Here is a 13557-nt window from a genome sequence, read left to right as displayed (position 1 = left end):
AGTTATAGCATTTTAGACCTGGGAAGGACTTTTCTAGATGACCCAATCCAAGTATCTCATTGAGGGGAAGTGACTTGCCCAAAGTCACCTAGTGGTAAAAGTGGTTTTAGAAAGCAATTCCTCATGATTTCCCCAGAAATTCTCTAGTCAAGGATTAGAACCCAGAGCCTTGGCCTCCAAGCCATCCTTTTCTTTTTGATGCACCATAGATGGTTCCTGACTTCTGGTGGCTGTGGTATAGCCCCTGCTTCCACCTTTAATACCATTATCTTTCAACCAACTACACCTATGGTCACCAATCCTGGCACAGAGGTTGGAGGAGAGGTAAAATCATCTCTAAAAACCTCACATTAAGAAGGTAGAAATGTGGGAAGTTGTTTTCATAGAGAATTTTCAGATCTCATTCCCAGGTAGGACTAGTTGTTTGCCTTCCACTAGAAGGGATTCTGGATGCTGACCAGTTTCCCTCCCCTACCTGAAAGCAGCTCAGCTGGTTTAACAAGGTTTAAGAGTCTGTAAGCACAACAAGCATCAGGCAACATAATGCTTAGATTGTGGAGGGAGAATCTGTAATGACTTCCTTGTGGTCCACTGTAGCAAACTAGTATTCATACTGGGCAAAGGTGTAGTATAGGCCCCTTCCTTAAATGAGATACTATTCCTATGTATCAATATGTAAACAACATATTTCCTCCACCCACTGACAACTGAACCTGATTTATGCAATGTGATCTTCCTGGGACCTGTTTAAATAAACCATCCCAGATGCTAATTCAATTCCAAGTATAATTCAAGGTGTTGACACTTTGACAAGTTCTTAACTAGTGTTGTGATAGCTGATCTTACTGAGATCCCATCTCCTACCATTTCCAGTCTTCCTTCTTGTTCTCCCAAAGCTCTGCTTTTCCTGCCACATCTAAACCAGCAGCTCCCGTGGAGGTTTACCAAGCTGACATTTTGGAATGCTGGAGCTTTGGTGTTTTCAGAGCAGTCATCAGTGTGGGGTCCAGAATTCCAGCTCTTTCCTGACCTTTTATGTCCACAATGTTTTCACCATTAAAATGTTAGTAAGATGGATAAATAAATGGGGCCTAAAATTAGCAACCTGAAGACAGTGAGTACAACTGTAATTAAGCATTTATGTAATACCCTCTTAGTTCTGGATAGATCCTGAAACTTATTTTATTTTTTTGGTAGGTCTTGAAGGAAAGATAATATAATGAGATCTGTCATACAGATCACGGCAAAATGTGGTTTGTTCATTCTGGATGACTTTCTCTGTCCCAGAAAAAAAAAATGAAAAGGGGAAGGGGAGCTCTTCCTAACCATTGCTCTCAAGCAGGATCCTAGAACCCAGGTGTCTGCTACATGTGTGAAGTGATCTATATGGGTGTGGGAGGGGTGGGGATGGGGGGTGGTGAGGATGACAGAGTTTTGTCTTCTCAGTTCATGGTCAGGCATGGTTAGGTTATAACTACACTAATTTCAAATTTCATTTTATTTTCCAATTAAGAAAAAGTTATTTTCTTGCCTTCCTAACTCTACCTCCACTGGAAAAAAAGAGAAAAACAAAACCTTTGTAACAGGATCAAAAAAAGAAAAAAAATCTTCATGTTGCCCATCCAAAAATATATATCTTATTTTGTACCCTGTCTTCATCACTTTTCTGTCAGAAGGTAATTAGCTTGCTTAATCATCAGCCTTGGAATTGTGACTGGTCATTGCGTTGATCTGAATTTGTAGACCTTTCAAATTGTTTTGTCTTTGCAATGATGCAGTTATTATACAAATTGTTCTCCTGGTTCTGCTCCTTTGACTCTGCATCAGTTTATACCTGTTGACCCAGGTTACTCTGAAATTGTCTCTTTTGCCAATTCTTTCATTACAATAATATTCCATTCCATTACAAATACCATAATTTGTTCAGTCATTACCCAATTTGATGGGCACCCTTTGTTTCCAGTTCCTTGTTAAAACAGAAAGAGCTGCTATAAATAATTTTATACATATAGGTGCTTTTCCTTTTTCTCAGATCCATCACTTGGTCTAAGGATATGCACAGTTCAGTAAATTTTAGGAATAGTTCCAGTTTGTTTTCTAGAATAGCTGGACCAATTCATAGCTCCAACAGTGCATTAATGTGCCTGTTTTCCCATAGCCCCTCCAGCATTTGTCTTTTTCCTTTTAAAAAAAAGTCAACTTTGTCAATCTGTTGCAGACCCCAAATACTTAATAGAGAGCTAAAAGGCATCTTAGAGGTCATCCAGTCCAACCAGTACTTCAACAGGGTATAACATCTATAATATCCCTGGCATGGATCACTCAACTTCTGATCAAAAAATTTCCATTGAGGAAGACCCCTCTACCTCCTAAGATACCCCATTCTGCATTTGGAAAGCTCTAATTATTAGGAAATTTTTCCTTATAGAAAGCCTAAATCTGCCTCCCAGCAACACACAACTTATACTTGTTGCTGCTCTGGAATCAGATGGAACAAGTCTAATTATTTTTACATGTGACAAGCTATCATGTTCCATCTAGGCCTTCTCTCCAGACTAAATATCACAGGTTCTTCAGAAGATCCTCATTTAGCATGGTCTCTGGTCTCCTCATCGCCTTGGTCATCATCTTTGTGATGCAGTCCAGCTTGACATTATCCTTTTTGAAATATGATGCCAGATCCTGAACATAATATTTCAGGGCTTAGGGAAGATCCTCAAGCCCTCATTAGGAAGAAGAAACATTTGGAATGCTTAGTCTTACCTCCAAGAGAAATGGGGAGAGGGTGAAGTGTGAAGTAGCCATATACATAAATGCCTCCCTCAGCCCCTGGTGGACCCTAATCATATACACAGAAATTAGGATTCATTCATTCATTCAACAGTAACAAACAATATTAGGGGTTCTGTTTTGTGGCTCTGGCTTCTGTTGTGCCTTATGCCTTTAGGGGGCCAGAAGGTAAGATAAAGAAGTTGGAAAGGATGATATTATCCTCAAGAAGTTTAAAATATTGTTTGTAAAATGGGGGTGGGATCTGGCCAAAAAGGGCCCAGTACTCAGAGCATACACAGTTGTTTTTCCTGATGCTATCTCATGTCAGACTCTATTAGATGCATGCCAAAATTTGTGGGATGCAGCCAAAGCAATGCTTACATGAATAAATTTTTTTAAAATGCTTACATGAATAAAATAGACAGATACCTTTTTATATTTATAAATATATAATAAACAATAAAATAAAATAGAATTAAAGAATAGTTTAAATGCTTACGTGAATAAAATAGAGAAAGAGCAGATCAATGAATTGGGCATGCAACTAAGAAAGCTAGAAAAAGAACAAAATAAAAATCCCCAATTAAACACCAAATTAGAAATTCTGAAAATCAAAGGAGATATTAATAAAATTGAAAGTAAGAAAACTTTGAAATAAACAATAAAATAGATAAACCTTTGGTTAATTTGATTTTTTTAAAAAGCACACTATATTGGATATTCCATAGCTAGATGTTTAAATAACAATACAGACTGGTGTCTGATTAAACAGTGTTCTCCAAAGTAGAGACCACGTATCCCTAAAGGGTCATAACCTGATCCCCAGGCGGCTGTGGTATGACCCCTAGAGGTGCATGGTCAGCTAATAGGAGAGTAGAAAGATGGATTATATCTCACCTTTCTTTCATAATAGTCAATTATAAGCTTGTCTCCAAAATAACTGCACTATCCATTTCACCCATAATTATTCAATACTCCCCACTTTACCCTCTCCCACCTCTAGCTTTACCATTTGTGGGCCCATCAATATGGTTATAACCTAATCCTGCCTGACCATGAATCAAGAAGACATAATTCTTTCTTCTCCTCCCTCCTCCCACTTCCTAGTGTCACATGTGGCAGACACCTGGATTCTGTCACCTTGCTCAAGACCAGTGGCTAGTTAAGAGCAGTGGCTAGTTAAGAGCTACTCTCTCCCTTTTCATTATTTTTTTTTTTCTGGAACAGAGAGAGTCATCCAGGAAAAGCAATGATGAACTCATTATGATTTGCAGTGATCTATATGACAGATCTCATTATGTTATCTTTCCCTTAACACCCACCCCTCTTGCAGACATATTTATTAGAGGGCAACACTACCTTTTCAGTCACCCTCAAATCATCCTCTACTCACAATTTGTCAAGTCTTGTAATTTCTGTATCTATAATATCTCTTGCACCTGTCCTGTTCCTTCTACTTATAGGGTTACTACCCTGATTTAGGCCCTGGTCATCTCTCATCTGCCATAATTGCAATAGCCTCCTAATTAGTTCCCAGCCTTAAGTGTTTCCCTACTCCAATTCATCTTCCACTCATCTGCCAAAGGGATTTTCTGAAAGTGCAAGTCTGACCATGTCAAATATTCTCTCCAGTGATGCTGATTATAACCCTCCATGCCTGTGTATCTAGTGCTACTCTTCTGGATATCTCTTCTAGAATTCATTACAGGTAGTCTACCCACTATTTCTGTAGGCCTTTTTTCCATTGTCTTGATACAATAAGATTATCAATGAAGCAGTCAGGCTATCCCTTGATCCCACCATGGAATGGGTCCATTTTTTTTGATCCTACATTTCTTTGATGACATCCTTTATACCACATACTTCATATGTATTTTCGGGCACGGTCAATGTGGGAATTTGATTTAACTGTAAATATTTGTTACAAAAATTTTGTTTTCCTCCCTCCCTCTATTCCTTCCTTCCTTCCTCCTTCCCTCCCTCCCCCCACTTCCCTTTCATTTTGGAGCAGGAAGAGGGACTGAGAGGATAGGCAAAAAAAAAAAAAGAGAATCATTGAAGAATTTTAGAAATATACAGAAGACAACAGAGGGTGGCCAAAAAGAAACTCAGAAAAACAAGACAGCTTTGTAAGTATCCCAAAAGTCCTTAGTACAGTTTAAAGAATTAATAACTTCAGGAATGTAAATGCAATTCATTTAAATTTCTTGTATGTTTATGTATTACATCTGTGACATTTTATGTAAGACACTTGGTAGAGGATGTCCTTTTTCCTGGTCACTTTGTTCACCAGATCTATCTCTATTAGACTTTTTCTTGTGAAGCCACATTAAGAACTCTGATGTATGCATTAAAACCTCATTCTTTGGATGATCTCAAGAGTAGGATTACAGATGCAATTCTTTTAAGTCTCTGAGCAGCAGCTGATGAAAGTTTTCATAAAGTTTAGAAATCAACTAGAGTGACGACTAGCCTAAGATAGTGTTTAGGTTAAATTTTGATGAGAAATATAGCAATATCTTAGAAATTTAATTAACCTTTCAAGCTTTTTTTTTTTGTTATTTTGTAGTATTTATACTTCTGAAGTCATTAAAGCTTAAAACTGGACTAAGACTTTTGGGACACTAGAAATATCTATATGTATGCATATACATATATATATATATATATATGTATATGTATATGTATATATGTGTGCATATATATACATGCGCTCATGCATACACATGTACATACATACATACACCTGGTGGGTCTGACTGTTTCAAGTCTTTCTCATCCCAATTCATCTTCCATTCATCCACCAAACTGATTTGCCTAAAGTTCAGGTTCCTACTCAATAAACTCCTATGGCCCCTCATTGCCTCTATCATCAAAAACAATATTTGTTGTTTGGCATTGAAAATCCTTCACAACCTAGCTCCTTCCACCTTTCCAGTTATCTTATACCTTACTTCCTGCCATGTACTCTTCAATCCAGTGATACTGGTCTCCTTTCTGTTCCAAGAATAAGACATTCCATCTCTTGACTACAGGCATTTTCCCTGGCTGTCCTCGTATTCCATGGAACACTCTCCCACTTCATCTCTACTTACTGATTTCCTTGGCTTCCTAAAATCTTGTATTCTATAAGAAGTCTTTCTCAACTCCTCTTAATTCTAGTACCTCTATCTTTTAATTATTTTCTATTTATCCTGCATACGACCATATGACTTGTTTTCATGTATGTATTTGCTTGTTGTTTCCCCCATTAGACTGTGAGCTCTTTGAGGGCAGGGACTATGTTTTGTCTTTTTTTTTATATCCCCAGCACTTAGCACAGTGCCTGACACACAGTAGGTTTTTAATAAATGTTTGTTGACTGATTATATATATATATATGTATACATATATATATATACTTAAAAGAAAAAGTGATTTGTATGTTAATCAGTCACTTATTAATGACTTATTTATTTTATATTTATATTTAATATATTTATGTATTAATTGTTTAATATACTTACATATAATACTATATTTATATATTTAATATATTTATATTCATATGTAAGTATGTGTTTAATATATAATTATATTTATATGTAATTGTATATATTCACTTATTTATTAAATGCTATGTGACAGACATTGTGCAAAGTGTTGGGATTAAGAAGGCAAAAAAAGTTTCTCCTCAAGAAGTTCATACCCTAATGGAGCACACATACTATCCTCCTTTTCTGTTCTACTTTATATGTGGAAATTTTCATTTATGTGGTGTTTGTTAAGTTCAGGATACAAAAAATAAAATTACATCACATATAGAGATAATTAAATAGAAGATAATTTGAAGGAAGGAGAGAGCACTAACAGCTGGGGCTATCTGGGAAGGTTTCGTGTAGGAGATGACATCTAAGCATAGTCTTGAGTGAAGGTGAGGTGTCTGAGAGGCAGAGGGTCCACTCCAAACACTTGTTTAATCATGAAGATGGAAGATGGGATTCCAAGTTTGGGAAAAAGAGCTTGTAGCTCAGTTTGGCTGGAACGCCAAATTTTTGGAAGGGAGTAATAAGAAATAAATATAAAAAGGTAGATAGGTACCAGATTATGGAAAGGTTTCAATGCCACAGGCTAAGAAGTTTTCATTTTATCCTGGAGACAATGGGAAACCATGGAAGATTTTTGAAGAGCAAAGTGGCTTGGGCAGTCTTGTATCTTAGGAAGATGATTTTGTTTCATTTATTTATTTATTTTTGGCTAGGCAATGGGGTTAAGTGACTTGCCTAGGGTCACACAGCTAGTAAGTGTTGTATCTGAGGCCGGATTTGAACTCAGGTCCTCCTGAATCCAGGGCTGGTGCTCTATCTACTGCACCACCTAGCTGCCCCCAGGAAGATGATTTTGGTAGCTGCACGGAAGTTGGTTTGAGGGATTGGAAGCAGGATGACTAAATAAGAGCCTATTACAATAGTGTCCTCATGAATGGAGAGCAGGGATGGATGTGAGATTTGTTATAGAAGTAAAATCAAGAGACCTGGCACCTGATTTGATGAGGGATGAAGGGGATAAGAGCTAGAGATTATGTGGAAGTTACAGAGACTGACATTCAATGCATTCATTTGAAATGGGAAGTCTGGAGGAGAGGTGGGTTTGATGGGGAAGATAATGAACTCCATTTTGGATATATTAATTTTGTGATGGTGACAGCACATTGAGGCAGAGCTGTCCAGCAAGTAGTTGACAACACAAAACTAATGTTTAGGAGAGAGGTAAGGGCTAGATATGTAGAAATATGAATCATATAGCCAGATACTATACTTGAATCTGTGTCTGCTGCCGCTGTCCTGAAGAGAGCAAATAGAGAAGAGAAGAGGTCACAGGGCAGAGTTTGCAGGGTGGAGAGAAGTTGATGATTGGGCAAAGTAGACAGATTTATAGGAGGTGAACTAGTAGAGGGCAGTAGCACAGGAGAGGGGGAAAAAATGAAGTGTCCTGGAGAAGAGGGTGATCAGTAGTGTTAAGATATGGAGGACAATGAAGACTGGTAAATCAAAAAAACCCATTAGATTCAGAAGTTAATGAGTAGATTAGGAACCTTGGACAGAAGAGTTTCAGCTGAGTTGTGGGGCTAGAAGCCAGAATACAAAGGGTTAAGAAATTAGCAGAAAGTGTGGAAACAGTAAGAACAGATGTCAATGAAAGGTATTAAAGGAGGGAAAATGTTATAAGCAAAAATATAGAAGATGGAATGAATACAGTATGTTGAAAACACAGAGTGGACCAGTTTGTTGAAAACAAATAGTTGAATTGAATAATAGCAACTGTTTACATTTCTATGAGGCTTTAAGATTTACAAAGCATTTCCATCACAGCAATCTTGTGAGTTAGACACCATAAGTATTTTTATCCTCATTTTTTTTTTTTAGGCAATTAGAGTTAAGTGATTTGCCCAGGGTCACACAGCTAGTAAGTGTCAAGTGTTTGGTCTGAGGCCCTATTTGAACTGAGTTCCTCCTGACTTCAGGGCTGGTGCTCTATCGCACTGTGCCACCTAGCTGCCCCAATCCCCATTTTATAGGTAAGGAAACTGAGGCTTGAGGGATTTATCCAGGGTTGCACAACTAATAAGTATCAGAGTTGGGATTTAAACCCAGGTCCTCCTTTTGGTTGCCAAAATAGAATTAGTGAAAAACTATCATTCATTTCATCTTTATCTTATTCTTTTGGCATGTTTCGGGTGTTTAGGAGGACTAGCACCTCAGGTGTGAGGGGTGGCTGAGCCCTTCTCATGGCTCCTTATCTACCTTTGATGTTCACCTGATTTCACCCAACTCTCTCAAAAAGCTGTAGCATGAACAGTGGCTACACCCTGGTAAACTGTCTCAGCAGATGGGCTAAACCAGGTTGAAGGTAACCATAGGCCTCAAACTTGTCAGTGAGATAGGAAAACTACCCCAAGCATCAGAGGAATGGTGGATGAGAACAATTTCTTCCAATGGCTGTGAAGGAGTCTTGAAGCAGGTGCTGTGGAGAACTTAGAGCTTGATCAGACATTGAAGATGCCAAGGTCATCCACTTAGCCATCTCCAGTCCAGTCATCCTGTTTTTTGCCTTACCACTGGACTTCAATGCCTCAGGAAGAGAGAGTGAGGCTGATGACTTTGTGCAACTCTACATCACTTAAATCCAATTAATGTACAAATCAGAACATCACCCATGATGTCATTGGTCTCTTTGAACATGAAGGACAAACAACATATTATTCTTTTAAAATGCTCATTTTAATATATGTTTTAATGTATATAATATAGCAGATCAATAGCACATGAACATAATTTATAAATGAATAAATATACATTTATTTGCAATGTGTTCTCCAAAATGTTTTATAATAGGGGTATGTGTTCAAAAAAATTTTATAGACCACTTTCCAAGGTGACTGAAAAACTGGCAGGTGTGATTGCTGAGATGGTGTCATCGAACTTTGGAAGATTATGGAGAATGGGAGAGGTTCCTCAGGACTGGAGAAAGGCAAATACTGTTCCATTTTCAAAAAGGGAATAAAATAGATCCTGCAAATTATGGACCAGTGAGTTTGGCTTCTAATTGTGGTAAAACTATAAAACACATCATTAACGGAACAGTATATGAAATGGTAAGCATTAAAAGCCAGCATGACTTCATTATGAATAGGTCATCTCAAACCAATCTGATTTTTTTTTTTTGGCATAGTGAGTAGATGGGTAGATGAAGGAACTGCTGCATATGTAGCATACTAAAATTTTAGTAAAGCATTTGACAAAAATCTCATGTGCTGTGTTTGTTGAAAAGATGGAGAGAAATGGTCCAGATAGATCATAATAAGTGATTTAGGAACTAGTTGAAAGACCAGAACAGAATAGTAGCTATTATTCAGTCATTGTCAATGTGGAAGAAGTTCTTTCTCTTGAGGGGTACTTTAGGGACCTCTCCTTGGACCCATGTTGTCCAGAATTTTAATCAATGACCTATAAAAACATAGAAGGTATGTGTATGAAAGTTGAGAGTAACACAAAGTATTAGTGGTATAGTTAATATAATTAGGTAGCAGTCTGGTTCCAAAAGGATTTCAAGAGGATAGAGTGGGAGAATAAGTCCAATAAAATGAAAATGAATAGGGATGAATGTCAAGTTCTATACTTGTTTTCCAAGTATCAACTCTTATGGATAAGTATATTTTTGACAAGAATTCTGAAAATAACCTATGAGCTTAGTATTTTGCAAGTTCAACATATGTCAACAGTATGATATGACAGGCCAAAATAGCTAATGTTGTCCTTGGCCATGATGAGAGATGTAAAGGGAAGAATGTTGGACTTAAGAATTCTGCTGTCTGCTGCCATCAGTGGACCACATTTGGGCTACTGTGTTCAACATTATACATCAGGAAACATACAGATGAACTGAGGCATGTTCAGTAACCAAGATGACAAGAAAACAATCAAGGATATTCCATAACTAATCAATCAATCAATTAATCAATTAAGCATTTTTAAAATACTTACAGTACTGAAAGCTATATACTAGGTATAAAAAAAAGTGGATTAAATGGTCCTTGTCTTCGTGGATCTTACACTCTATCGGGGAAACAACACATACAGATAGAAGTGTACAACATATACACATATATAGAATATATATCAACTAAATACAAGGTATTTTTAAGTGGGAGGCACTATCAGCTGGTGGAGAAGGAAATGACAAATCATTCCATTATCATTGCCAAGAAAACCCCAGATGGGATCACAAAGAGTTGGACATGACTGAAAAACAACTGAACAACAACCATACTATCAGCTGGGAGATTAGTTGAAGAAACTAGGGATATAAAGAGAAGGTAAAAGGGAAGAGAGGAGCAAAGGGGAAGAGAAGACTCAAAAGGATGTATTCATGTGAGAGAGAAATTATATTAGTTCTACTTGGTCCCGGAGCAAAGGGGAAGACTCAAAAGGATGTATTCATGTGAGAGAGAAATTACATTAGTTCTACTTGGTCCCACAGGGCAGAACTGGAAACAATGGTTGAAAGTTGTGGAGGGGCAGATTTAAGCTGGCTGTCCAGAAAAAAATGAAAACAAAAACTTCTAACAAATAGAGCTACCCCAAATGGAATATGCTGCCTAGGAGTTAATGAGTTCCCTTTCATTATGGCAGTCAGGTGTCACAGTGGATAAAGTACTGGACCTGGAATCAGGATGGCTTGAGTTCAAATCTAGCTTCAGACACGTACATACTTGATGTATGATCTACCAGTGGCAAGTCACTTAGTCTCTGTCTCAGTTTCTTCATCTGGAAAATGGAGATGATGATGATGATGATGATGATGATGATGATGATAATGATGATAATGATGGTGATACTTACTTCCCAGGGTTGTCATGAAGATAAAATAAGATATTTGTGAAGTACTTTGCAAACCTGAAAGTACTATATAAATGCTAACTAGCTACTAATATTAGCTATATTATTTTCATTAGAGGCATTGATGCAGAGGCATGGCCACCACTTGTCAGAGGAAGTTGTAGAAGGAATTGGACTAGGTGGCTTCTCAGTTTCATTCCACTTTTTGGCTCCTTTGATTCTGGGATTCTATGACTCCAAGACCAATGTCCATTCCACCACACTATTCTGCGTTGGAAAGCAGTGGATTTTAGAAAGGAAAGAAAGAGCATCTGGTCACAGTGGCCACGTCTCATTTTTTCAGTGCCATGGAAGACCACTCCATAAAACTAACAGCAGTTAGAAGTAATTTTGCTTTATGCCTAGAGTTAAACATCCAGTTGCCTTTTAAAATAATGTGATTTTAACTCTATCTCTGATTTCTTTTTTTCCTTTAGGGTGTCAATAAAGACAGGGTACAGGTGACTGGCAGAACACAAGGTATGCTAACTGAAATTATTGATTAATTGTCAAGGCAGATAGTAAGTCCATTTTGCTGAAAGGCTTGTAGTTGATGCCTCCTGGTTCATCCAAGTGATATGAGTGGGCATATAGACTTGAGGTACCCTCCAGCTCCCAAGGTCAGAGTAGAGAGAAACACTTAGGATTTCCTCTCGTGGAAGAGCCAATGTCTAGCCAGGAGGGGAAAAAGGGAATGGGGAACTGTCAGGAAGGTTGAAGGCAGGGAAGTACTTCCTGTAGCATCTGCTCCTGCTTGGCCCTTGAAGTATCTGGTGGACTCTGGGTGACAGGCAGGCTGGAGAAGGTATGAACTAGGTTTTTAAATTAGAAAGTGTGGGTGAGAATCTTGGCAATGCTACTACCTATGTGACCTGAGAGAATCATTTTTGTCTCTCTGGCTCTCAGTTTCCTTATCTATAAAATGAGGGAGTCATACCTGGTGAAGTCCCTTTGAGCTCCAAACTCTATGATTTGGGGCATCCCCTCAGCTAGGACCAGAGATGTGCTGGAGCCAACCAGTTCATGAGAGCCAATTGTTGCATTTTTAGTATGAGTATTTATGTCTTGGAGATCTCGAATGATACAGATCAGGGCTTGCTCTATTATATTGTAGATTATCTAGACTTAAGAAAGTATTGGAGAAAATGTTACTAACATAGATTCAGCTTAAAAGTGTGTTGTACGTATATATTTTCTGAGAGTTGGCTGATAAACATTTACCATCATGACACCGGCTGGAACTCTACTTCCATGACTACGTGGAGTTCTCAACTTTTTCATTCTCCTACCCATCCAAGCAATCAATGTACCCTATAAGGGCAGCTGGAAGTGTCTGGAAGTTCCATTCCTTTGAATATAGATCTTCTGTACTTTACTGGGGTGCCTTGCTGTATCCTACACACTTTAGTGGATATAATATCCAATGATGCCTAAGGGTGGTCATATCCTTGAGTATGCATACCCAGACTCCTCTTTTATGGCCCCAGGCTGCTTCTTCCTCCTCCTTTGCTCATCCACTCTTCATCAGGAGTCATTTCTTCATCATGAATGATCAGAGTCCAAATGAATGAAATACAACAGGTAAGAATTGTAACTCTCTCTTTATAGCCCAATATAGAATTTCAGAGCTGGAAGAGACCTTAGTCCCATCTCCTCATTTTAGAGACCCAGAGAAATGAAGTGTCTCATCCAAGGTCACATAACTTAGGCAGCTAGTGGCAAAGTAGACAGTAGAACTGGAGTCAGGAAGACCTAAGTTCAAATCTGGCCTGAGATACTTATTAGCTGTGTGACCCTGGACAAGTCACTTATCCTTTCTCTGCATCAGTTTCCTCACCTATAAAATGGGGATAATAATTGCTTCTACCTTCCGGGTTGTTTTGAGGATTAACTGAAGAAACAATTGTAAAAGTGCTTAGCACAGTGCCTGATAGGTAGTAGGCCTATATATATATATGTTTATTCCCTATTTGTAAGTAGATCTAAATCTTTGGTCTCTTCTTGATGACACTCTTCCCTTTTCTTGTCCCAACAGATTGTGAAGTTCCCTGTGTTGAAAATTCATGCTGCTTTCAGGCCTGTGCTTCAGGGCTGGAGGGGAACATAGGGTTTCTATGCAGGAATAAAGAATGGAGGAAATCCACAGATACTTGCCGAACACTTAACGTCCTCACTATTTTTGAGGTAATATTCTTGCTCTTGTGGAATAGGTTTTTTTTTTAATTACAGGTTGGCTGTGATGAGTACCCTCCCTAAATGAGTCACATGGTATTGTCTGAATAAGAGGGAAAGAGCCTGAATGGCCTTGACTCATAATACTTAAGATTAGCCTTTGTCTTTTCACACAGTTTACCTGGTTAACAATTTT

General features: G+C 38.1%; 1 protein-coding gene across 3 annotated transcripts in view; it reads left to right on the top strand.

The window, feature by feature from the left end:
- The window catches only part of LOC110213481 (adhesion G-protein coupled receptor F2), a 66977-nt gene that overhangs the window by 27393 nt on the left and 26027 nt on the right, over nucleotides 1–13557 (top strand). For all 3 annotated transcript variants that reach the window (XM_020993841.2, XM_020993843.2, XM_020993839.2), the window contains exons 4-5: nucleotides 11627–11669; nucleotides 13225–13373. In XM_020993841.2, coding sequence (XP_020849500.1) covers nucleotides 11627–11669; nucleotides 13225–13373 — 192 coding nt within the window. The remainder of the gene's footprint in view (nucleotides 1–11626; nucleotides 11670–13224; nucleotides 13374–13557) is intronic.

The sequence above is a fragment of the Phascolarctos cinereus genome, unplaced genomic scaffold (genome assembly GCF_003287225.1).
Source record: "Phascolarctos cinereus isolate Bilbo 61053 unplaced genomic scaffold, phaCin_HiC Scaffold_5;HRSCAF=322, whole genome shotgun sequence".
Classification (NCBI taxonomy): Eukaryota; Metazoa; Chordata; class Mammalia; order Diprotodontia; family Phascolarctidae; genus Phascolarctos; species Phascolarctos cinereus.
The sequence above is the reverse complement of the archived record's forward strand: the minus strand, read 5'-3'. Positions and strand labels throughout refer to the sequence as shown.